This window comes from Hyla sarda, chromosome 10, assembly GCF_029499605.1.
Source record: "Hyla sarda isolate aHylSar1 chromosome 10, aHylSar1.hap1, whole genome shotgun sequence".
Lineage (NCBI taxonomy): Eukaryota > Metazoa > Chordata > Amphibia > Anura > Hylidae > Hyla > Hyla sarda.
The window spans coordinates 40,919,605-40,946,176 of NC_079198.1; the positions used below are offsets into that span (position 1 = coordinate 40,919,605).

At 43.0% G+C, this 26,572-nt stretch overlaps 1 protein-coding gene across 5 annotated transcripts in view; it reads left to right on the top strand.

The window, feature by feature from the left end:
• The window catches only part of MFRP (membrane frizzled-related protein), a 121,212-nt gene extending 105,671 nt beyond the window's left edge, over positions 1 to 15,541 (top strand). For all 5 annotated transcript variants that reach the window (XM_056542369.1, XM_056542368.1, XM_056542370.1 and 2 more), the window contains 2 exons: positions 2,457 to 2,587; positions 15,038 to 15,541. In XM_056542369.1, the coding sequence (XP_056398344.1) occupies positions 2,457 to 2,587; positions 15,038 to 15,262 (356 nt within the window). In that variant the 3' untranslated portion in view covers positions 15,263 to 15,541. The remainder of the gene's footprint in view (positions 1 to 2,456; positions 2,588 to 15,037) is intronic.
• The last annotated feature ends 11,031 nt before the right edge of the window (positions 15,542 to 26,572 follow it).

Consider the following 26,572-nt stretch of genomic DNA (forward strand, 5'->3'; position numbering starts at 1 on the left):
AATACGCTTTTTTGGACAATGGAATTTTTTTTACGTGTACGCCATTGACCGTGCAGTTTAATTAACAATATATTTTTATAGTCTGGACATTTACGCATGCGTCAATACCACATATGTTTATTTTAATTTACACTGTTTTATTTTTTTATGGGAAAAGGGGGGTGATTCAAACTTTTATTAGGGAAGGGGTTAAATGATCTTTAATAACACTTTTTTTTTTTGCAATGTTATAGCTCCCATGGGGACCTATAACACTGCACATACTGACCTTTTACACAGATTACTGGTGTGTCTTAACACGCCTGTGATCAGTGTTATCGGAGCTTGACTGCTCCTGCCTGGATCTCAGGCACGGAGCAGTCATTCGCCGATTGGACACCAAGGAGGCAGGTAGGTAAGGGCCCTCCCGGTGTCCTGTAAGCTGTTCCGGATGACACGATTTCACCGCGGCTGTCCCGAACAGCCCGACTGAGCAGCCGGGATACTTTCACTTTTGCTTCAGACGCGGCGGTCTGCTTTGATCGCCGCGTCTGAAGGGTTAATACAGGGCATCACCGCGATCGGTGATGTCCTGTATTAGCCACGGGTCCCGGCCATTGATGGCTGCCGGGACCGACCAGATATGACGCGGGGTCACTGCGCCGGCGGAGGACGTAAATATACGTCCTTCGTCGTTAGGAGGTTAATCCCTGTTACGTCCACTATCAGGGGAAGTGTATATGGTTTTGGCCTTATACTGTACAGAGTGATTGATTATGACTTCTTGCACATTCAGGTATCATGGGGGCAGCGCACTCAGGTATCATGGGGGCAGCGAACTCAGCCTGTGAGTCCGGGATGGGTCTGTTAGGGATTGTCTCAGTCTCTGGTGTTGGTGTTACAGGTATCACAGGTGTACCGCACTCAGCCTGGGAATCAGACACAATCCCAACACATTCCCCTGCCTTAGTAGTTAACCCTTTATTCTCTGGCTCTGCACATACAGCATTACTGGTCTTTATCCGCCCATTTTCATCCACATTCAATGTAATGTTATGTCCTTTCAGCAGAGATCAGATGAGTCCTTCAGGACTTTTGTGGACACTGAATATTGTAGTTGCTTGAAAGAAAAAAAGTTTTCCACCGGAGTACCCCTTTTAACCAGTGGTTCCCAACCAGGGTGCCTCCAGCTGTTGCAAAACACACGGGTGAAAGAAACTGACTGCTATATTACTGCTATATTGTAAGCTATTGTGACAGCAGATTTGAGTGGTGCCACTGGGCAAGTGGGCACAATATACCCTGTGAGCGAGCCTGCCACACGCTGCCAGGCAGGCAAATGCAATTAGAGTACACGGGGAAAACAAAAAAATGCAGACTGATGTTTGAGCCCTAAAAAGGGCTTATTTGGGTGCTGTCCTTACAGCAGAGATCAGATTAGTGCTTCAGGAGTGTAGTGGACTCTGAATAAACCACCAAATTATCGCTTTCCCTATTAAACCAGGAGCTGGTTCACTGGCCCTCTTCTCTCTAACCATGCAGCTTCAGAATGAAGCTAAAATGGAGTCCGTGAGAGAGGTGGGAGGGTCTGGAAGGGAGGGTCTGCTGCTGATTGGCTGTAATGTGTCTGCTGACTGTGACACACAGGGTCAAAGTTTCTTGCAATGATGATGAATAGGGGGCGGATTGAACATCGCATATGTTCGCAGGGAACCGTTCGCCGGCGAACAATTCGCGACATCTCTACCTGGAATCAATTAATATTGTAACTTGAGGGACCACCGTATAACTTTTTCTACCTTTTTTGCATTATTTACTTCTACAGTTTTGTGGAAGCAGTAAGAGCCAACACAGTCTTTCACCAATACCAAAGTTTGTCTGCAGAGCTGCTTATGCCATGGTCCCTGCTCCGCCACTCATGATGTTAATGACCCAGAACTTCCCCTAAAGTATTGTTTATATCTAATACATGCTATGCCCCTAGCACCGTGTGCACATCAACCTCTAGCAGAGCAAGCAGTGTTTGCTAGTATCCACTGCTTACTCTGCAAAAGGCTGCAGTGCACACAGCAGTAATGACAGAGAGCCTCCTTCTAGTGTTTTGTTAATCTAATGCAATAAAATATACAATACACTGAACTGTGTCACTAGCCTTGTGTACCCAGCATCACTTGAACAGTGCAGACAATCTGGGATCAGGGCATGAGCAGCCCTGCAGTTCCCAACACATACGTTGGTGGCTACAGAGAGACCCATATTGGCTCATACTGTTGCAACACAAAAATTGTACATTTAATTTTTTTTTCTTTAAGTTGAATAACAAAGTAATATAACTTTATTAACACAATGTATTTAAAAATACAATGTATTTAAAAAATTAGAAGTGTCCCTTTAATCAAAATAATTAGAAAACTATGTGTCATATACAGTGGTCATAATCCACTTTTCACCTAAACACTCCTTTTCTTTTTTTTCAGTAGAGAACTCATGCCAGCCACTTAAAGTTCCTCTGTGCCAGGGCCTGTCTTATTCTCTCACTGTGTTTCCAAATCTCTGGATTTCGCTTCTTGAGCAACCAGCAGTCAGTGAGCAAGTAAAAGGATATGAGGTAGTGTGGTTATATTGCTGACCTTGTAACCAATTTCTATATTATGTGCACTTGAACCGTGTTATGTTTACTCAAAATATTGTGCTAATTATAATAATTTCTACTGAACACTTTCAGCTATAATCCCAGAAAGAATTAGACCAATTGCTAATTTCATGTCACATTCTTCTTATTGATATTTGAACTATTTCTGGAAAAAAATAATTTAAAACCAGTAAAATACAGTGGGGAAACTTTCTGTGCTGTCTAGTAGCCCAGAGTAAAATGTTTCAAACATATCAGTTTGCTTATTTGATCTATTTACGTTTATGCAAGATGCTTTCTTTCGAGTGTTAGAAATTGACAGTACAGCGCTGCAGGAAGTGTAGCGTACAGAGAGGGCACCATTAGAGGGTTCTACTATTAATCTTATTCTGCTGGCAATTTATATTCAATGTGTCACTTGTAAAACTGATCAATTTATGAAACCACCAGTGTAAATGTCTTCTTGGAAACAAGTTACTTTTAAAATCTGTGTCATATTGCTTATTTGTATTCAGGGCTTCACACTCGTGCTTGTGGTTGACACCGTTGCATACCTACTTGTGAGAAATCCGATAACCTTAGCAAAGCACTCAGAGGTGTGCCATAAACCACATCCGAGGGCACGCCTTTTGTGGGCATACCCTATAAGGAATAAATAAATATAAGGGAGGGATGGGCGGGTTCTACAAAATGCCACGTGTTATATACTCACGCCCTCCTGCACTAACTCCTAGAGGTGGAGGGGTGTTCAATACTTACACCCCTTGCATAACTACAGCCTTAACAGGCTAAATACTTGTACTCAGGGCTTCACACTTGTGCTTGTGGCTGCAACCGTTGCATACCTACCTGTGAGAAATACCATAACCTTAGCAAAGCGGTCAGAGGTGTGCCATAAACCACATCCGAGGGCATGCCTTTAGTGGGCAAAAAGTCAATCTGGTAGGATGAATAACAATGATAACAATTATCATATATTAACACCTCAGACTCCTCCCATACCCTATTCTGGGTTATGTTTCGCCAAGCATTAACATAGTGTTGTCCCTGCCATTCCATTAAGAAGCAAAAATATCTTGTTAGACCAATCATAAACCTGACAACATGACAGACCTTTGAAGATGATGATCTTGTGACACAAGTTCACCTGTAGATCAAACGAGACTCAGGTAACAGCTTACCTGAGGATGAGACTTGACTATACACAGTTAGTCATACCCTTAGCTGTGAGACCTAAAGTAGTGTCAGTAATAACCTAGGTAGTGAATCCCCCTGCAGATGTGGCAGGTACTATGAATATGTAAGCACTTGATATTGAGATGTTGTGCTTTGAATCAACGTGTCAGTAACAATACTTATGGGTGCAGTCCCCTGCAAACGTGGCAGGCATAAGGGGTAAACAACCACCTATACGTCGGCATGTTATTGCTCCGAAAGGTGTGTCAATAACAATAACCTGCGTTGTGTACCTCCAAACTGATGTGGCAGGCACAACGGGTAAACAACCCCTATTGGTAGTAAAGTTAATACTCTGAAGGTGTGTCAGTAACAATAACCTATGTGGTGTATCCCCTTGCGAAAGGGTGAACAACCACCTATGTGTAGTAATGTTATTGCTCTGAAAGTGTGTCAGTAACAATAACCTGGGTTGTGTGTCCCTCTCCCGACGTGGCAGGCATAATGGGTAAACAACCACCTGTGTCATAATGTTATTGCTTTGAAGGCGTGTCAGTAACAATGACTAAGAGCTCCTCTGCAGCTCAAAATGCGTTGGCGTACTGTTTTTAGGGGCTTGCACCCCCCCTTTTTCTCTCCTTTTTTGGTTTGGGTTTGATCCTGATAATTTTAACATGAGTTAGTAAAAGCTACGTTTTTTGATGGTATATACAGACCTCTAGGTATATATGATCTGATGTATAGATGGGTATATATTAATAGAAAGCTGGGTATATATTAATAGATGTATATGTAGAGCTATACATCAGATCAAATATACCTAGAGGTCTGTATATACCATTATACTTACTTTCTTCCTTCCTGACACGTAGAGTTAAGTGTAACACAGAAACCTCAGTATATATCAGCACAGTGTGAGCCCCCCAACCTCCTTTTTTCTTTTACAAAGCTACGTTTTACCTTCTTTCTCAACCCTGTGAGCTGGATCCCTGTTGTTTGTATGGTTCTCATTTACGGGAAGTGGCCCAGATTCATCCGAGCTCCAAGTGCTCCTACCTAACACGAGTCTCTGCAACTTACTACGAGTGGATGGTGAGCTGAGCATTTTCTTTTTCTCTGTTGGTGTCAGTCACAATACCTGCATGGTGTATCTCCTGCAGATGTGGCAGGCATAACACGTAAACAACCATGTATGTGCCGTGGTGCTATTGCTCTGAAAGACGTGTCAGTAACAATATCCTGCGTAGTTCCTCCCCCTGCAGACGTAGCAGGCATAACGAGTAAACAACCACCTGTGTGTCGTAATGCTATTGCTCTGAAGGCGTGTCAGCAACAATAACCAGCGTGGTGCCTCCCCCTGCAGACGTGGCAGGCATGGCGGGTAAACAACCACCTATGTGTCGTAATGTTATTGCTCTAAAGATGTGTCATTAACAATGACCTGCGTGGTGCCTCTCCCTGCAGATGTTGAAGGCATAACAGGTAAACAATCACATATGTGTTGTAATGTTATTGCTCTGAAGCCGTGTCAGTAATAATAACCTGCATGGTGCCTCCCCCTGCAGACGTGGCAGACATAACAGGAAAACAACCAACTATGTCAGTATGTCATTGCTTTGTGTCAGTCATAGTGCATCCCCTGCCACCGAGGCAGACCTGACGGGTACACAACTATCTGTGTCACAACTCAATTGCTGTGAAATGTGTCAGTGACAATAACTATGCAGCACACCCTCCCCCCTGAGTAGACATGTTAGGAATGAAAGCTTACCACTGCCTGTGTGTCATGAGGATATTGCTTGTGCAGACATGTTAGCAACAGTAACTAAATAGTACCTCCGCTGCAGGCATTGTAGGCATGCCGTGTGTGCTCTATGATGCCTAAAACATGGTGAGAACATTATGGAAAGATACTATGAACAACTGCCCTGTATTTAATGCTGTAATGTACATGGGGTAAACTAGACAATATGCCCCAGATAAATACAAAACATACATACATAGTTACATAGTTAGTAAGGTCGAAAAAAGACATATGTCCATCAAGTTCAACCAGGGAATTAAGGGGTAGGGGTGTGGCGCGATATTGGGGAAGGGATGGGATTTTATATTTCTTCATAAGCATTAATGTTATTTTGTTCCATGAATGTATCTAATCCTGTTTTAAAGCTGTTAATTGTTCCTTCTGTGACCAGTTCCTGAGGTAGACCGTTCCATAAATTCACAGTCCTCACGGTAAAGAAGGCGTGTCGCCCCTTGAGACTAAACTTTTTCTTCTCCAGACGGAGGGAGTGCCCCCTCGTCCTTTGGGGGGGTTTAACCTGGAACAGTTTTTCTCCATATTTTTTGTATGGGCCATTAATATACTTATATACGTTTATCATATCCCCCCTTAAACGTCTCTTCTCAAGACTAAACAATTGTAACTCCTTTAATCGCTCCTCATAGCTAAGATGTTCCATGCCCCATATTAGTTTAGTCGCGCGTCTCTGCACCCTTTCCAACTCCGCAGTGTCCCTTTTATGGACAGGTGCCCAAAACTGAACAGCATATTCCAGGTGAGGCCGTATATAAAGGGGGAGTATTATGTCCCTGTCCCTTGAGTCCATGCCTCTTTTGATACATGACAATATCCTGCCGGCTTTGGAAGCAGCAGCCTGACTTTGCATGCTATTCTGTAGTCTGTGATCTACAAGTACACCCAGATCCTTCTCTACCAGTGACTCTGACAGTTTAATCCCCCCTAAGACATACGATGCATGCAGGTTATTAGTACCCAGATGCATAACTTTACATTTATCCACATTGAACCTCATTTGCCAAGTGGATGCCCAGACACTTAGTCTATCCAAGTCATCTTGTAACTTATGCACATCCTCTAGAGACTGTACCGTGCTACAAAGCTTGGTGTCATCTGCAAAGATAGAAACAGAGCTGTTAATACCATCCTCTATATCATTGATAAATAAATTAAACAGCGGGCTCAGTACTGAACCTTGGGGTACACCACTAATAACCGGGGACCAATCAGAGTACGAATCATTGACCACCACTCTCTGGGTTCGATCCATGAGCCATGGTTCAATCCAGTTACAAACTAAAATTTCCAAACCCAAAGACCTTAACTTACCTGTCAGACATCTATGAGGGACAGTATCAAACGCTTTAGCAAAATCCAGAAACACTATATCCACAGCCATTCCTCTGTCAAGGCTTCTACTCACCTCTTCATAAAAGCAAATTAGATTGGTTTGACAACTTCTATCCTTAGTAAACCCATGCTGGCTATCACTTTTAATACAATTATCCCCTATGTATTCCTGTATGTAATCCCTTATAAGTCCTTCAAACAATTTACCCACAATGCACGTTAAACTTACCGGTCTATAGTTTCCTGGGGAAGACCTAGAGCCCTTTTTGAAGATTGGCACCACATTCGCCTTGCGCCAGTCCCTAGGCACAATACCAGACACCAGAGAATCTCTAAATATCATGAACAGGGGTACAGATATTACTGAACTTATCTCTCTAAGAACTGTTGGGTGTAGTCCATCTGGCCCTGGGGATTTGCTTACATTTATATCACTTAACTTACCTTGTACCATCTCTACATTAAGCCAGTTCAGTACATTACATGATGTGTTACCAGCACTGACCTGGCCAATGTCAGCTCCTTTTTCCATAGTGTATACAGAACTAAAGAACCCATTCAGTAGCTCCGCTTTCTCTTGATCGCCTGTGACAACCTCCCCATTATCATTATTAAGGGGTCCTACATGCTCTGTCCTTGTTTTTTTTGCATTTATATATCTAAAAAAATATTTAGGATTAGTTTTGCTTTCTTTGGCCACCTGTCTCTCGTTTAGAATTTTTGCTGTTTTTATTAAATTTTTACACATTTTATTAAGCTCTTTGTACTGTTTAAATGTTATCGCTGACCCATCAGATTTGTATTTTTTGAAGGCAATTTTTTTGTTGTTTATTGCTCTTTTAACATCATGTGTCAGCCATGTAGGATTTAGTTTTAATCGTTTATATTTGTTCCCCTTTGGTATATATTTAGATGTATAGTTATTTAGAGTTGATTTAAAGATGTCCCATTTACCTTCTGTATCAGTATTTGACAACACCTCCCCCCAGTCTATGTCCTGTAGTGCAGCCCTCAGCCCAGGGAAGTTTGCCTTTTTAAAGTTATATGTTTTTGCCTTCCCCGCCTGTCTTTGTTTTCTACATTTTAAGTCAAAAGTAACTATATTGTGGTCGCTATTACCAAGGTTTTCCCGCACAGTTACATTACCAACCAGCTCTGCGTTGTTGGAAATGATCAGATCCAACAAAGCATCACTTCTTGTTGGGTCCTCCACAAACTGGCCCATAAAATTATCCTGCAATAAATTTAGGAATTGTCGCCCCTTTGTAGTTTTAGCCAACCCCGGACCCCAATCTATATCTGGATAGTTAAAATCTCCCATTATTACCACTGTACCTGCCCGGGCGGCCCTCTCTATTTGTTTATGAAGCCGAACTTCTATCTCTTCAGTGATATTAGGGGGTCTGTAGATTACTCCAAATTTTATTTTTTCAGTATTTCCCTCCATTTGTAATTCTACCCACAGTGATTCCACCTCCTCAAGATCATCAAACACTATGGCATCGTTCACACTCACTTTCATACCACTTCTTACATACAGACAGACTCCACCACCTTTTCTGTTCATTCTATCCTTGCGAAACAATATAAACCCCTGCAGATTGACAGCCCAGTCATGCGAGGAGTCCAGCCATGTCTCAGTGACCCCAACTATATCAATATGTTCCTCCAGTATCAAGGCCTCAAGCTCCCCCATTTTATTTGCTAGGCTTCTGGCATTTGTGAACATACACTTTACATTTCCATCCTTTATGTTATTGGGGTTAATGGGATTCAAGGGTGTAAGTTTTATTTTCCTATTAAGCCTATTCCTATTAACTATTCTAACCCCTCCCTCCGCTCCACCCCCAGGTACATTTATAATTCCCACCTCGCTATCTACACTATCTTCCCCCTCTTTGCTGTAGGTTCCCTCCCCCCAAGTCCCTAGTTTAAACATCTATATACAGATGCCGTCGCAGCACTGTGAATGACAAGTATTCTATCAGCAGCGCATCGGGCCGGCCGGCTTCCCAGCCAGATGAGCTGCTCTTAAAATACTTTTTATTCATAGCGATGCGGAAGCATATGATTATAGAAGCACTGTGGGGGCCAGAATATAGCGTTATCTGGCCCCCATAGTGCTTCCATGTACATATGCCACTGCAGCGCTATGAAAGACAAGTATTCTTTCAGTAGCGCATGAAAGTGCTACAGGGGGAAATATATATATACATATGCGCTGTGAGGGAAAATATATATATACGCTGGGGGGAAATATATATGTATGCGCTACGGGGAAAAATATATATATGCGCTGTGGGGGAAAATATATATGCGCTGCGGGGGACAATACCTATATAAATGCACTGCGGGAGGCAAGACTTATATATCGCAGCAGGGGGCAAGATATATAGAAGTGCAGATCTTCTATTTGAAGTATCAGCCATTCATGGCTCCCGGCGGGGAATTTAAAAATGAAAGTAAAATACATTGTACATCGCAGGGGAGTGGAGCATGCCGCCTGCTCCCCTGTTTAATAACTTCTAATCGTATCAGGTCTCAGAAGTGAGACCCGGTGCCATCAAGCCCTCAGCCCCTGTACTACAACCCCCATCATGGAAAGGAGTCTGTTTCATGATGGGGGTTGTAGTATAAACACTAATGTAGCCTCCACAGCCACCGTCAGACTCCCGCAGTCGGGGAATTACTAGTAGTAGTCCCTCAGCACTGCAGCAATCTGCTGATGTCATCTCTTCTGAGAATGCTCAGAAGTAATAACAGATATTATAAATAGTGTTGCTCGCGAATATTCGCAATTCGAATATTATTTGCGAATATCGCATATTCGCGAATTCGCGAATTTCGCGAATATAGCGCTATATATTCGTAATTAAGAATATTCGTTTTTATTTTTTTTTTTTTCTTCACAGTACACATCACAGTGATCACCCCTCTCTGCTTCCAGCTTGTGTGGTGTAAAGAAGGTTGTAATACTACTGTGTAAGACTGGCACGCGAAAATTAGCATATGCGAAAATTAGCATATGCGAATTTTCGCGTATGCTAATTTTGTATATGCTAATATTCACATTAATTTTCGCATATGCGAATGTTAGCATATGCGAAAATAAAACGAGAATATAACGAATATGCGAACATTCGCGAATATATGACGAATATTCGTCCATATATTCGCGAATATTCGCGAATTCGAATATGGCCTATGCCGCTCAACACTAATTATAAACTAGGTGCAAATGGATGACATAAAGGCTCATCCTTTTGCCATAGACTACCAAGTTAAAAATAACGGCCGTTGATTTAACCAATTCTTTTGACGGAAAAAAAATTTGTGCATGTGCCGTTTTTTCTTCCGTCACAAATAACATCCGTTATTCATGATGGGCTATAACGGGTCAAAACGGATAATCAAAACATAGACTTTAACCTTTTAAGGACGCTGGGCGTATGCATACGCCCTGCAACCCGAGTCCTTAAGGACGTGGGGCGTATGCATACGCCCGCGGCAATTCCGGTCCCCGCCTCTAGCCGGTTGGGGACCGGACCGGGATGCCTGCTGAAATCATTCAGCAGGCATCCCAGCACATCGCCGTGGGGGGTCCTGAGACACCCCCCCCCCCCATGTCGGCGATCGCAGAAAATCGCATGTCAATTCAGACATGCGATTTTCTGCTATTCCGGGCTGATCGGGTCTCTGGTGACCCGATCACCCAGAAAATAGGGATGATCAGAGCTGTCAGCGACAGCCCTGATCATCCTGAGGGATAGGAGCGAGGTCTGCGATCTCCTCCTATCCCCTGCCATTGGTCAGAACTGATTCTGACCAATGGCAGGGCAGGACAGTGGGTTGCCATGGCAATCCCCATTCTGCCCACCCCTGGATGTTGAGGGGAACGTGGGGAGAAGATGGAGGCCCGTACCTGGAGGAGAAGATGCCTGGGGAACCCCGATCATCGCTGGAGACTGCTGGATCCTGGCTCAGGTAGGGAAACGACAGTGGGGGGGGGGGGGGAAATGAAAGTGAAAGTAAAGTGATCTTTACTGTGGCAACCACTAAGAAGGCCAAACTGCAACTCCCAGCATGCCCAGACAGCCAAAGGCTGTCTGGGCGTGCTGGGAGTTGTAGTTTTGTAACAACTGGAGGGTCACAGTTTGGTGACCACTGTTACAGTGGTGCCCAAACGGTAGCCCTCCAGATGTTGCCAAACTACAACTCTCAGCATGCCTAGACTGCCCAGGCATGCTGGGAGTTGTAGTTCTGTAACATCTGTCCCTTCAGATTTTGCAATTTTCATGAAATTTTTGAAAATTGCTGCTCTACTTTGAAGCCCTCTAATTTTTTCAAAAAGCAAAAATATGTCAATTTTATGATGCCAACATAAAGTGGACATATTGTATTTGTGAATAAAAATAAAATGTATTTGGAATATCCATTTTCCTTACAAGTAGAGAGCTTCAAAGTTAGAAAAATGCAAAATTTTCAAAATTTTCATGAAATTTTGGCATTTTTCACCAAAAAAGGATGCAAGTAACGTCGAAAATTTACCACCAAAATAAAGTAGAATATGTCATGAAAAAACAATCTCAGAATCAGAATATTCGGTAAAAGCATTTTCGAGTTATTAATTCGTAAAGCGACGGTGGTCAGAATTGCGAAAAAGGGCTCAGTCCTCAAGGTGAAAAAGGGCTGCATCCTTAACCCCTTAAGGACCGAGGATTTTTCCGTTTTTGCATTTTAGTTTTTTTCCTCCTTGCCTTTAAAAAATCATAACTCTTTCAATTTTTCACCTAAAAATCCATATGAGGGCTTATTTTTTGCGCCACCAATTGTACTTTGTAATGACTTCAGTCATTTTGCCCAAAAATCTACGGCGAAATGGAAAAAAAATCGATGTGAGACAAAATTGAAAAAACCCCCCGCTGTTTTGTAACTTTTGGGGGCTTCCGTTTCTACCTAGTACATTTTTCGATAAAAATGACACCTTATCTTTATTCTGTAGGTCCATACGATTAAAATTATACCCTACTTATATAGGTTTGATTTTGTCGTACTTCTGGAAAAAATCATAACTACGTGCAGGAAAATTAATACGTTTAAAATTGTCATCTTCTGACCCCTATAACTTTTTTATTTTTGCGCATATGGGGCAGTATGAGGGCTAATTTTTTGCGCCCAGATCTGAAATTTTTAGTGGTACCATTTTTGCATTGATAGGACTTATTGATCGCTTTTTATTCATTTTTTCATGATATAAAAAGTGACCAAAAATGCACTATTTTGGACTTTGGAAATTTTTTTGCACGTACGCCATTGAGCATGCGGTTTAATTAACGATATATTTTTATAATTCGGACATTTCCGCACGCAGCGATACCATATATGTTTATTTTTATTTACACTGTGTTTTTTTATGGGAAAAGGGGGGTGATTCAAACTTTTAATAGGGAAGGTGTTACATGATCTTTATTCACTTTTTTTTGCAGTGTTATAGCTCCCATAGGGACCTATAACACTGCACACACTGATCTATTACATTGATCACTGGTTTCTCATAGGAAACCAGTGATCGATGATTCTGCCGCTTGACTGCTCATGCCTGGATCTCAGGCACTGAGCAGTCATTCGGCCATCGGACAGTGAGGAGGCAGGTAGGGACCCTCCTGCTATCCTGTAAGCTGTTCGGGATGCCGCGATTTCGCTGCGGCTATTCCGAACAGCCCACTGAGCTAACCGGTATACTTACACTTTCACTTTAGACGCGGCGTTCAACTTTGAACGCTGCGTCTAAAGGGTTAATAGCACGTGGCACCGCGATCAATGCCGCGTGCGCCGTGGCCCCGTGTTATAGCTCGGGAGCGGACATATGACATTCCAGTACGTCATGTGTCCTTAAGGAGTTAAGGGGTTAATGGGATTTTGTAATGGCCATTCAACATCCGTTTTTAAGGCTTTTCTAATAGAAGATTATAACAGGACTTTTAAAGGAGCAACTTTATAGTGTGAAAGGGGTCTAAGTTCTCTTTATGTTTTTTTTTTTTTTTGGTCCTCTGCTTTCCTTTCACATATCAGAACCACTGATTGTGATTTTAAGCTGTAATGCGGAAAGGCACTGAATACTTTTGGGAGAATATGTAAACATTTAGGCAATAAATAGCATATAGCAACCAGCCACAGCTCAGCTTTATATCTTTTTTTTTTTTCTTTAAATAGTAGAATTTTATTAGTTTTAACCCCTTAAGGATGCAGGACGTAAATGTACGTCCTGGTGAGGTGGTACTTAACGTACCAAGACGTACATTTACGTCCTGTGCATAACCGCGGGCATCGGAGCGATGCCCGTGTCATGCGCGGCTGATCCCGGCTGCTGATCGCAGCCAGGGACCCGCCGGCAATGGCCGACCCCCGCGATCTCGCGGGAGTCCGCCATTAACCCCTTAGGTGCCGGGATCAATACAGATCCCGGCATCTGTGGCAGTGCGCGATTTGAATGAATGATCGGATCGCCCGCAGCGCTGCTGCGGGGATCCGATCATTCATAACGCCGCACGGAGGTCTCCTCTCCTTCCTTCGTCCGGCTCCCGGAGTCTCCTGCTCTGGTCTGTGATCGAGCAGACCAGAGCAGAAGATCACCGAAAACACTGATCTGTTCTATGTCCTATACATAGAACAGATCAGTATTAGCAATCATGGTATTGCTATGAATAGTCCCCTATGGGGACAATTCAAGTGTAAAAAAAATGTAAAAAAATGTAAAAGTAAAAGTTAAAAAAAAGTGAAAAATCCCCTCCCCCAATAAAAAAGTAAAACGTCCGTTTTTTCCTATTTTACCCCCAAAAAGCGTAATTTTTTTTATAGACATATTTGGTAGCGCCGCGTGTGTAAATGTCCGAACTATTAAAATGTTAATGATCCCGTACAGTGAACGGCGTGAACGAAAAAAAAAAAAAAAGGCCAAAATTCCTACTTTTTTAATACATTTTATTAAAAAAATTATAAAAAATGGATTAAAAGTTTTTTTATATGCAAATGTGGTATAAAAAAAAAGAACAGATCATGTCGCAAAAAATTAGCCCCCATACCGCCGCTTATACGGAAAAATAAAAAAGTTAGAGGTCTTAAAAATAAAGGGATTATAAACGTACTAATTTGGTTAAAAAGTTTGTGATTTTTTTTAAGCGCAACAATAATATAAAAGTATGTAATAATGGGTATCATTTTAATTGTATTGACCCTCAGAATAAAGAACACACGTAATTTTTACCATAAATGGTACGGCGTGAAAACGAAACCTTTCAAAATTAGCAAAATTGCGTTTTTCGTTTTAATTTCCCCACAAAAATAGTGTTTTTTGGTTGCGCCATACATTTTATGATATAATGAGTGATGTCATTACAAAGGACAACTGGTCTCGCAAAAAACAAGCCCTCATACTAGTCTGTGGATGAAAATATAAAAGAGTTATGATTTTTAGAAGGCGAGGAGGAAAAAATGAAAACGTAAAAATTAAATTGTCTGAGTCCTTAAGGCCAAAATGGGCTGAGTCCTTAAGGGGTTAATAAACATAAAGGGATATCAAAAACATATGAAAAGCATAACATGGTATATTGGCAAAAATCAGTGTGAGGGTATATGTTGAAAAGGACGCCAATGATGTACAGGTACCAGTAAACCATTATATATGCAAAATACATCATAACAGAGCTCTCTCCTATAATCGTAGAACATAGAGAGGTAGGGACCAAGAGCAAGGAGAGTGGGGAAGAAAGAATGAGGGAGAGAAAGTTAAAATGAAAGGGAGGGGAAAAACTACAGAAACAGTTGTGAACACCTCACAGGTTGTAAGGCCCTTGTGTGAGAGAGTACATCTCAAGTTGTCCTCGGTGGAACGAGGGGGTGGGGCAACAATCTCAGCTTTTTATCTTAATAAACTTTGAAAAGTGAAACCTAAGCTGTGATTGGTTGCTACGGGCCAATTAGACAGTTTCTATCTCAGTTTTCTCTGTACTGCCCTATAGAATAGGTTGTTATTGTATTTGTTACTGTTTTATGTATATTATTTCGATACTATCTAACACAGTGCTGTTTTTCCCTCACAGATACTTCAAGAATTGCCATGTTTCCCTGCCTTGCGTCCATTATTGTGTGCCTTGCTGCTTCCCAGCTGTTCCCCTGATGGTGGAGCCTTGCAACCATGTCGCTCAGTCTGTCTAAATGCAATGAATCTATGTCTGACACAGATAGAGCAACTTGGTCTGTCATGGCCGTTCAACTGTGACCACTTACCATCACAGGGTCAGCAGTCAGAGTGTGTGATTCCCTAAAAACATCCTAATGGATTAAGTTCATTAAAATCTCAGTAAAACGTGTTTTCACAAATATTTAATAATTGATATAAATCTGCATCAGATCTACTGTTAGCTAATACGGAAAAGCTGATTCTGAGATCTTGTGTATTCCTGTGCATCATGGTCAGTTGCTAAAGAATTATATTCAGGTGAATTAGGTTTTACTTATATTATAGTGTTATTCCACTTTCAGCAATATTTTCCAGTTTAAATCTAATTTAATAAATTACTAATTTTGCACACAATTTAACTTTACCTAACTTGTGTTGTTTCATGATGCACAATTTATTCGTTGATTCCTCTGTTGAATATTAAGTTTCACTGTGGAATGTTGTAGTTAAAGGGTACGTTTACATGTACAGAAGTTGCAGTTTAAGGGTACGTTCACACGTACAGGATCTGCTGCATATTTTGATCTGCTGCACTACTGAAGTTAAAGGGTAGCAAAATTAGCTGCATAAAATATACAGCAGAAATATTCAGCAGATCCTGTACACGTGAACGTAACCTAAACGTGGATTTTCTTTTTATAGTTTATTTCTGAATTGTTCTCTTGTTATTCTCTCCTGCATTCATATATTCAGTCATGTGTGAATTATATTTGTTTCTTGAAAAGCTGCTGACAAGCAAGATTGCTGGTGTTAAATTCCTAAAATTCCTTGGTAAAATAAGTATTTGGTCACCTACAAACAAGCAGACCTGTAACTTCTTCTTTAAAGTGTACCTGTCGTTAACAAAAACTTTTTATATAATGTAGCTAATACCATTATAAGTATATTTGCAATATACATTGGTTAAAAAATGTGTATATTTTTGGGTAAAAAAAAGGATATCCCTGCAGCTATGTCTCTATGAGGAGTCCAAATACAGGAAGTGAGGGTAGGACAAGCAGGGATCTGTGCAGGCAGCTGGCTTGTCAATCATTCTGATGTGTAAGCCCGTAGCAAGTCACAGAGCCTCACTGCACAGAGCCCTGCTTGTCCACCATCACTTCCTGTATTTGGTTTCCTCATAGAGACACACAGGCAATAACTGCAGGGACACAAATATACATATTTTTTAACCAATGTATATTACAAATATACATATAATGGTATTATCTACATTATATAAATTTTTTTTGTTGATGACAGGTAGACTTTAAGAGTATCCTCTGTCCTCCACTCGTTACCTTTATTAATGCCACTTGTTTGAATTTGTTATCAGTATAAAAGACACCTGTCCACAACCTCAAACAGTCACACTCCAAACTCCCCTATGGCCAAGACCAAAGAGCTGTCACTGTCGCACCACAAACTCTCGCCGGCACACCAGAAACAAAAGTGTAGACCTACACCAGTGAAGACTGAATCTGCAATAGGCAAGCAGCTTGTGTGAAGAAATCAACTGTGGAAGCAATTATTAAAAAATGGAAGACATACAAGACCACTGATAGTCTTCCTCGATCTGGGGCTCCACGCAAGATCTCATCCCGTGGTGTCAAAGTGATCACAAGAACGGTGAGCAAAAATCCCAGAACCACCTAGTGAATGACCTGCAGAGACCTGGTACCAAAGTAACAGAGGCTACCATCAGGAACACACTACGCCGCCAGGGACTCAAATCATGCAGTGCCAGACATGACCTCTGCTTAACCACTTCACGACGAGCGACGTACATGTACAGCGCCGCGAAGTGTCACTTGGCGCACGGTGACGTACATGTACGTCGCGTGGTTCTGGGAGCACCCTGTCACCGGTAGCGGTGATCGGGCCGGGATGACTGCTGTTATCTAACAGCAGGCATCCCGGCACATCGCCAAGGGGGGTCCTGAGACCGCAATGACCGCAATGCGCGCAAATCGCAGGTCAATTCAGACCTGCGATCTGCGCGATTCCGGGTCATACGGGTCACTGGTGACCCGGAAAATAAGAGGGATCGGGGGTGTCCGAGACACCCTCGATCCCTCTGAAGGGATAGGAGTTTGGTGGCAGGGGTTAAAGCTCGGTTCCCCCGCTTTGCCCACCTATCGTGTCTGGGCAAAACGGGGGAACTGTCCAGGGAAGGTCGGCACCGAAGGTCCCTTACCTGGATCCCGGAGCGCGATCCTCCTCCACGTGCGGCGGCGGCAACGGCAGCAATACTTCCGGGTCCTGCTAGGTGAGTTGTTGCCTAGCAACATCCGGAGGGCCACAGTTTACAGCGGTCTCTAAACCGTGGCCCTCCAGATGTTGCAAAACTACAACTCCCAGCATGCCCAGATAGCTGTTTGCTGTGTGGGCATGCTGGGACTTGAAGTTTTGCACTATTTGGAGGGGTTCAGGTTGTAGATCACTAAGTGCTCTCAAACTGTAGCCCTCCAGATGTTGCAAAACTACAACTCTCAGCATGCCCAGACAGCAGTTTGCTGTCTGGGCATATTGAGAGTTGTAGTTTTGCAACATCTGGAGGGCCACAGTTTTGAGACCACTGGACAGTGATTTACAACCTGAACCCCTTTAAATCTTGCAAAACTACAACTCCCAGCATTCAGGAACAGCATAAGGCTGTCTTGGCATGCTGGGAGTTGTACTTGCGTGCCTCCAGCCATTGCATAACTACATCTCCCAGCATGCCCTTCCGCAATCAGTACATGCTGGGAGTTGTAGTTTTGCAACAGCTGGAGGCACACTGGTTGGAAAATACTGAGTTAGGTCATAGAACCTAACTCAAGGTTTTCCATCCAGTGTGCCTCCAGCTGTTGCAAAACTACAACTCCCAGCATGCATGGTCTGTCAGTGCATGCCGGGAGTTGTAGTTTTGACCCCCCCCCCTCCCATGTGAATGTACAGGCTACATTCCCACTGGCGGCAGATTACAGGGAGTTCCCCGCTACAAATATGAGCTGCGGCAAATTTTCCGCCGCAGCTCAAACTCCTAGCGGGAGACTCAGTGTAATCTGCCTCCAGTGTGAATGTAACCTAAAAATACTACACTACACTAACATAAAATAAAGAGTAAAACACTACATATACACACGTACACTGCCCCCCCACCACCCCCCTCCCCAATAAAAATGAAAATCGTATTGTACGGCAGTGTTTCTAAGATGGAGCCTACAGCTGTTGCAAAACAAAAACTCCCAGCATTTCTGGACAGAAATTGACTGTCCAAGCATGCTGGGAGTTTTGCAACAGCTGGAGGCACACGGTTTGGGAATCACTGGCATAGAAAACCCCTATGTCCACCCCTATGAGAGTCCCTAATTCAGGCCTCAAATGCGCATGGCGCTCTCACTTTGGAGCCCTGTCGTATTTCAAGGCAACAGAATAGGGTCACATATGGGGTATCGCCGTACTCGGGAGAAATTGCCTAACAAATTTTGGGGGGCTTTTTCTCCTTTTACCCATTATGAAAAGGAACAGTTGGGGTCTACATCAGCATGTTAATGTAAAAAAATAAATTTTACACTAACATGCTGGTGTTGCCCTATACTTCTCATTTTCACAAGAGGTAAAAGGGAAAAACGCCTCCCAAAATTTGAAATGCAATACCCCATATGTGGGCGCAAAGTGCTCTGGGGGCGCACAACAAGGCCCAGAAGGGAGAGTGCGCCATGTACATTTGAGGTGATTTGCACAGGGGTGGCTGATTGTTCCAGCGGTTCTGACAAACGCAAAAAAAAAACACACCCATATGTGACCCCATTTTGGAAACTATACCCCTCACGGAATGTAATATCTTAAATTTTGCACAGCCCACTGTTCCAAAGATCTGTCAGACACCAGTGGGGGGTAAATGCTCACTGTACCCCTCATTACATTCTGTGAGGGGTCTAGTTTACAAAATGGCATGCCATGAGGTTTTTTTTTTTTGCTGTCCTGGCACCATAGAGGCTTCTTAAATGCGACATGCCCCCAGAGCAAAATTTGCTCTCAAAAAGCCAAATATGACGCCTTCTCTTCTGAGCATTGTAGTTCGCCCGCAGTGCACTTCAGGTCCACTTTTGGGGTACCTCCATACTCAGAAGAGATGGGGTTACAAATTTTGGGGGGTCTTTTCTGCTATTAACTCTTGCAAAAATGTGAAATTTGGGGTGAAACCCACATTTTAGTGAAATTTTTATTTTTTTTACATATGCAAAAGTCGTGAAACAACTGTGGGGTATTAAGGCTCGCTTTATCCCTTGTTACGTTCCTCAAGGGGTCTAGTTTTCAAAATGGTATGCCATGTGGTTTTTATTTGCCGTCCTGGCACCATAGGGGCTTCCTAAATGCAACATGCCCCCCGAGCAAAATTTGCTCTCAAAAAGCCAAATATGACTCCTTCTCTTCTGAGCATTGTAGTTCGTCTGCAGGGCACTTCAGGTCCACTTATGGGGTACCTCCATACTCAGAAGAGATGGGGTTACAAATTTTGGGGGGTCTTTTCTGCTATTAACCCTTTAAAAAATTGAAATTTGGGGGAAAACCAACATTTTAGTGAAATTTTTTTTTTTGTTTTTTTACATATGCAAAAGTCGTGAAACACCTGTGGGGTATTAAGGCTCACTTTATTCCTTGTTATGTTCCTCAAGGGGTCTAGTTTCCAAAATGGTATGCCATGTTTTTTTTTTTTTTTGCTGTTCTGGCACCATAGGTGCTTCCTAAATGCGACATGCCCCCCAAAAACCATTTCAGAAAAACGTACTCTCTAAAATCCCCTTGTCGCTCCTTCGCTTCTGAGCCCTCTACTGCGCCTGCCGAACACTTTACATAGACATATGAGGTATGTGCTTACTCGAGAGAAATTGGGTTACACATACAAGTATACATTTTCTCCTTTTACCCCTTGTAAAAATTCAAAAATTGGGTCTACAAGAACATGCGAGTGTAAAAAATTAAGATTTTGAATTTTCTCCTTCACTTTGCTGCTTTTCCTGTGAAACACCTAAAGGGTTAAAACATTTACTGAATGTCATTTTGAATACTTTGGTGGGTGCAGTTTTTATAATGGGGTTGTTTATGGGGTATTTCTAATATGAAGACCCTTCAAATCCACTTCAAACCTGAACTGGTCCGTGAAAAATTGGAAAATTGCTGCTGAACTTTGAAGCCTTCTGGTGTCTTCCAAAAGTAAAAACTTGTCAATTTTATGATGCAATCATAAAGTAGACATATTGTATATGTGAATCCAAAAATAAATTATTTGGAATATCCATTTTCCTTACAAGCAGAGAGCTTCAAAGTTAGAAAAATGCAAAATTTTTATTTTTTTCATCAAATTTGGGGATTTTTCACCAAGAAAGGATGCAAGTTATCACAAAATTTTACCACTATGTTAAAGTAGAATATGTCACGAAAAAACAATCTCGGAATCAGAATGATAAGTAAAAGCATTCCAGAGTTATTAATGTTTAAAGTGACAGTGGTCAGATTTGCAAAAAAGGGCTTCGTCCTAGAGGTGAAAATGGGCTCCGTCCTTAAGGGGTTAAGCCAGTACATGTCAGGGCCCATCTGAAGTTTGATAGAGAGCATTTGGATGATCCAGAAGAGGATTGGGAGAATGTCATATCGTCAGATGAAACCAAAGTAAAACTTTTTGGTAAAAACTCAACTCGTTGTGTTAGGAGGAGAAAGAATGCTGAGTTGCATCCAAAGAACAGCATACCTACTGTGAAGCATGGGAGTGGAAACATCATGATTTGGGGCTGTTTTTCAGCAAAGGGACCAGGACGACTGATCCGTGTAAAGGAAAGAATGAATGGGGCCATGTGTCATGAGATTTTGAGTGTAAACCTCCTTCCATCAGCAAGGGCATTGAAGATGAAACATGGCTGGGTCTTTCAGCATGATAATGATCCAAAACACACCACATGGGCATTGAATGAGTGGCTTCGTAAGAAGCATTTCAAGGTCCTGGAGTAGCCTAGCCAGTCTCCAGATATCAACCCCATAGAAAACCTTTGGAGGGAGTTGAAAGTCTGTGTTGCCCAGCGACAGACACAAAACATCACTGCTCTAGAGGAGATCTGCATGGAGGAATGGGCCAAAATACCAGCAACAATGTGTGAAAACCTTGTGAAGACTTACAGAAAACGAATGACCTCTGTCATTGCCAGCAAAGGGTATATAACAAAGTATTGAGATGAACTTTTGTTATTGACCAAATACTTATTTTCCACCATAATTTGCAAATAAATTCTTTGATTCTGTGATTTTATGGATTTTTTTTCTCATTATGTCTCTCATAGTTGAGGTATACCTATGATGAAAATTACAGGCCTCTCTCATCTTTTTAAGTTGGAGAACTTTTACAATTGGTGGCTGACTAATTACTTTTTCCCCCCACTGTATAGTGCATTATAGATGACAGACATTGAAGCAGCATCTGCCACACAGGATGGGCAGGAGTACAGAAGAACATGTGATTCTGTACTGGGTTACCACAATTACTTGGGTTCTTGTCATCCTGGGGAACAGCCCCTGGGTGTTTGAGCCTAATTTGCATAATAATAAAAAGGCTTATATCTTACAGATGGAGAACGCTTTTGACAAAGTCTTATCTGTGGGTTTTTACTTCATAGCAAATGAACAAATCAAAGATATGGCACCAAACAATGAGGGGGATATTCAAAGCTCGTTGCGGTAAAAATATAAATTTTTGCGCCAAAATTTTGGCACAAAAAATTCCTGACATATATTCAAAACTGTGTACATTGGTTTGCAGCAAGGTTTGCATGGTTCACGTCAAAACTGCTAAAGTTGGCGTGTCAACGTAATTTGAGAATTTACTATATATTTTCAAAGGCTGAGTAGACAATTTACAAGAAAAATATCATGTAAAGTTCACACCAGCTCTGAGGTGGTAAAAAACCTATATGATTTTTTTTTCATTTTGTACTAAATTTTATGTGAAAAGCCCAGACAAACTATATTTAGCTGTATATAGCTATTAAAAGCAGTTTAACCCCTTAATTACTCATATCATTTTGCCCTTAAGGACCATTTTTTTTATTGCACATTATTCTTTTTTTTACAACACTCCTCTTCAAAGTCCTAAAGCTTTTATTTTGTCACTTACACACCCATATAAATATAATATTTTTTCCCGGGTTTAAAATTTTGGCGCATAGCTCAGCAAAAGTGGCACAGAATTGTCACTATTTGGCTCAAAAAATCTAAAAAGTGTCACGAAAATTTTAACAAAAAATATATAAAAAAATCCCATGTAAATTAATAATTAACGTAAATAAAAACCCACAGAAAAATACATAAATTTGTGAATATGCCTGCCAATGTTCATTTAATAGCTGAGCATACTGGGTTTATGAAATATACCTCAAACAAACAACATATATTGCAGACTTAAAAATGCTAATGAGTCTGCAGTAATTGGAAAAGTGCTTATAGACCTTACTGTTGACTGGACTACTGAAGGAAACAATTAAAGCAATCAAATTAACATGTCGTACAGCAAAAGTTCTTGCTTGTTCCAAGCCAGCTCTGTGTAAATTTTCAGAAGGTATAAATACAATGGGAAGGTTATAACAGAAAAACATACAGGTAGACAAAGGAGGACTGAAAACTCAAAGCAATATGCCTTGAAAATAGCAAATGTACACCAAAACAAATTGTCAGGATTCGGCAGGCTGGAGGTGGATCCTCTGTGTCAGAGAGGGATTGGCGTGGACCGTGTCGGTGGACCGGTTCTAAGTTGCTACTGGTTTTCACCAGAGCCCGCCGCAAAGCGGGATGGACTTGCAGCGGCGGTAGCAACCAGGTCGTATCCACCGGCAACGGCTCAACCTCTCTGAATGCTGAGATAGGCGCGGCACAAAGGAGCAGACAAGAGCAGAGTCGGACGTAGCAGAAGGTCAGGGCAGGCAGCAAGGATCGTAGTCAGGGGCAACGGCAAGAGGTCTGAAACACAGGCTAGGAACACACAAGGAAACGCTTTCACTGGCACAATGGCAACAAGATCCAGCAAGGAAGTGCAGGGGAAGTGAGGTAATATAGGGAAGTGCACAGGTGAAGATACTGATTAAAACCCATGCGCCAATCAGTGGCGCACCGGCCCTTTAAATCGCAAAGACCCGGCGCGTGCGCGCCCTAGGGAGCGGGGCCGCGCGCGCCGGGACAGCACAGATGGGGAACGAGTCTGGTAAGTGGGTCGGGATGCGCATCGCGAGCGGGCGCGTCCCGCATCGCGAATCGCATCCCGGCTGGGGACATTATCGCAGCGCACCCGGTCAGCAGGTCTGACCGGGGCACTGCGAACAGGAGAACGCTGTGAGCGCTCCGGGGAGGAGCGGGGACCCGGAGCGCTCGGCGTAACAGTACCCCCCCCCTTGGGTCTCCCCCTCTTTTTAGAACCTGAGAATTTGTGGATAAGGTCCTTGTCAAGGATGTTGTCCTCGGGTTCCCATGACCTCTCCTCTGGGCCGCAATTCTCCCAATCTATAAGAATTTTTTTTTTACCTCTGACCGTCTTGGATGCCAGAATTTCTTTAACCGAGAAGATGTCAGAGGACCCGGAAACAGGAGTAGGAGCAACAACCTTAGGAGAGAAGCGGTTAAGGATGAGTGGTTTAAGGAGAGAGACATGAAAAGCATTGGGAATACGGAGAGAAGGAGGAAGAAGGAGTTTGTAGGAGACAGGGTTGATTTGGCATTTGATTTTAAAAGGACCAAGAAAACGTGGTCCCAGTTTATAACTGGGGACACGAAAGCGGACATACTTGGCGGAGAGCCACACTTTGTCTCCAGGAGAAAAGACAGGAGGAGTTCTTCTGTTTTTGTCGGCATGTTTCTTCATCCGGGATGAGGCCTGTAGGAGAGATTTTTGAGTCTCCTTCCAGATGGTGGAGAAGTCCAAAGTCACCTCATCAACAGCGGGCAAACCAGAAGGCATGGGAGTGGGGAGGGGGGGGAAGAGGGTGACGGCCGTACACCACAAAAAATGGGGATTTAGCGGAAGACTCAGAGACTTTGAAATTGTACGAGAATTCGGCCCATGGTAGGAGATCGGCCCAGTCATCCTGGCGGGAGGAAACAAAATGTTGCAAATAGTCACCAAGAACCTGATTAACTCTTTCCACTTGCCCATTGGATTGGGGATGATAAGAAGACGAGAAGTTTAATTTGATTTTAAGCGGATTACAGAGGGCCCTCCAGAATTTCGACACAAATTGAACGCCTCTATCCGAGACGATATGCGTAGGAAGCCCGTGAAGGCGAAAAATGTGCACAAAAAATTGTTTCGCCAACTGAGGCGCAGAAGGAAGACCTGGAAGAGGGATAAAATGTGCCATCTTGGAGAACCGATCAACGACCACCCAAACAACTGTGTTGCCATGGGATAAAGGTGAGTCTGTAATAAAGTCCATAGCAATCTGAGACCATGGTCGCTCAGGAACAGGCAGAGGATGGAGGAGACCGGCAGGCTTCTGGCGAGGAGTCTTGTCCCGGGCACAGACTGTACAAGCCCGAACAAAATCAGCAACATCAGCTTCCAGGGTAGGCCACCAATAAAAACGAGAGATGAGCTGGACGGATTTTTTGATGCCAGCATGGCCTGCGAGGTGTGAGGAGTGTCCCCACCTGAGAATCCTGAGGCGCTGGCGTGGAGGGACGAAGGTCTTTCCTGGAGGAGTTTGTCTGACGGAAGCTGGAGAAGTGGAGATCAGACAGTCTGGAGGAATAATGTTTTGCGGGGAGCTTTCCATTTCAGAGGCATCCGATGAACGAGAGAGAGCGTCAGCCCTAATGTGGTCAGCGGGGCGAAAATGAATTTCAAAGTTAAAACGGGCAAAGAACAAAGACCACCTAGCCTGGCGAGGGTTCAGCTGTTGGGCGGACTGAAGATAAGAGAGATTCTTGTGATCGGTGTATATAATAACTGGGTATTTGGATCCCTCCAGCAGGTGCCTCCACTCCTCGAGAGCCAGTTTTATGGCCAGTAGTTCTCGATCACCAATGGAGTAGTTTTTCTCCGCCGGAGAGAAGGTCCTAGAAAAGAAACCACAAGTAACAGCATGTCCGGAAGAATTTTTCTGTAGGAGTACCGCTCCAGCTCCCACCGAGGAGGCGTCTACCTCCAGTGAGAAGGGTTTAGATGGATCAGGTCTGGAGAGTACGGGAGCAGAAGAAAAGGCAGTTTTGAGATGGTTGAACGCCTCTACCGCTTGAGGAGGCCAGGACTTAGGGTTGGCGTTTTTCTTGGTTAGGGCCACAATTGGGGCCACAATAGTGGAAAAATGTGGAATAAATTGTCTGTAATAATTGGCAAACCCCAAGAAACGTTGGATAGCTCGGAGTCCAGAGGGGCGTGGCCAATCCAATACGGCTGATAGTTTGTCCGGGTCCATTTGGAGTCCCTGGCCAGAGACTAAGTATCCTAGGAAGGGAAGAGATTGACATTCAAAGAGACATTTTTCCATTTTGGCATTTAACTGATTGTCCCGAAGTCTCTGAAGAACCATGCGGACATGCCGGCGGTGTTCTTCTAGATTAGAAGAAAAAATCAAAATATCGTCCAGGTAGACCACAACACAGGTATATAAAAGATCACGAAAAATTTCATTTACAAAGTCTTGGAAAACGGCAGGGGCGTTGCAAAGCCCAAAAGGAATAACCAGATATTCAAAGTGTCCATCTCTGGTGTTAAACGCGGTCTTCCACTCGTCCCCTTCCCTGATGCGGATGAGATTATATGCACCTCTTAAGTCCAATTTGGTAAAGATGTTGGCGCCACGTAGGCGGTCAAAGAGTTCCAAGATAAGAGGTAGGGGATAGCGTTTTTTTTATAGTGATTTTATTAAGACCGCGGTAATCAATGCAAGGTCGTAAGGAGCCGTCTTTTTTGGAGACGAAGAAAAATCCAGCTCCGGCAAGGTAGGAGGACTTGCGGATAAATCCCCTTTTTAAATTTTCTTGGATGTACTCCGTCATGGCTTGTGTTTCCGGAGCGGACAGAGGATAGATTCTGCCCCGGGGTGGAGTAGTACCAGGGAGGAGGTCAATAGGACAGTCATAAGGCCTGTGAGGAGGCAAAGTCTCTGCTTGTTTTTTGCAAAAAACATCAGCATAGTCCAGATAGGCCTTGGGGAGACCTGGTATCGGAGGAGCCATAGGGTTTTGACTGACAGGACTGGGAGCAGACATAAGACAGTTTTTTTGGCAAGCAGTACCCCAGTTCTTGATCTCCCCGGTGGTCCAATCGAGGGTTGGGGAATGGCGTTGAAGCCAAGGGAGTCCAAGAAGAATTTCAGAAGTGCAGTTAGAGAGGACCAGAAATTCAATCTTTTCATGATGGGGTCCAATGCACATTAAGAGGGGTTCCGTGCGG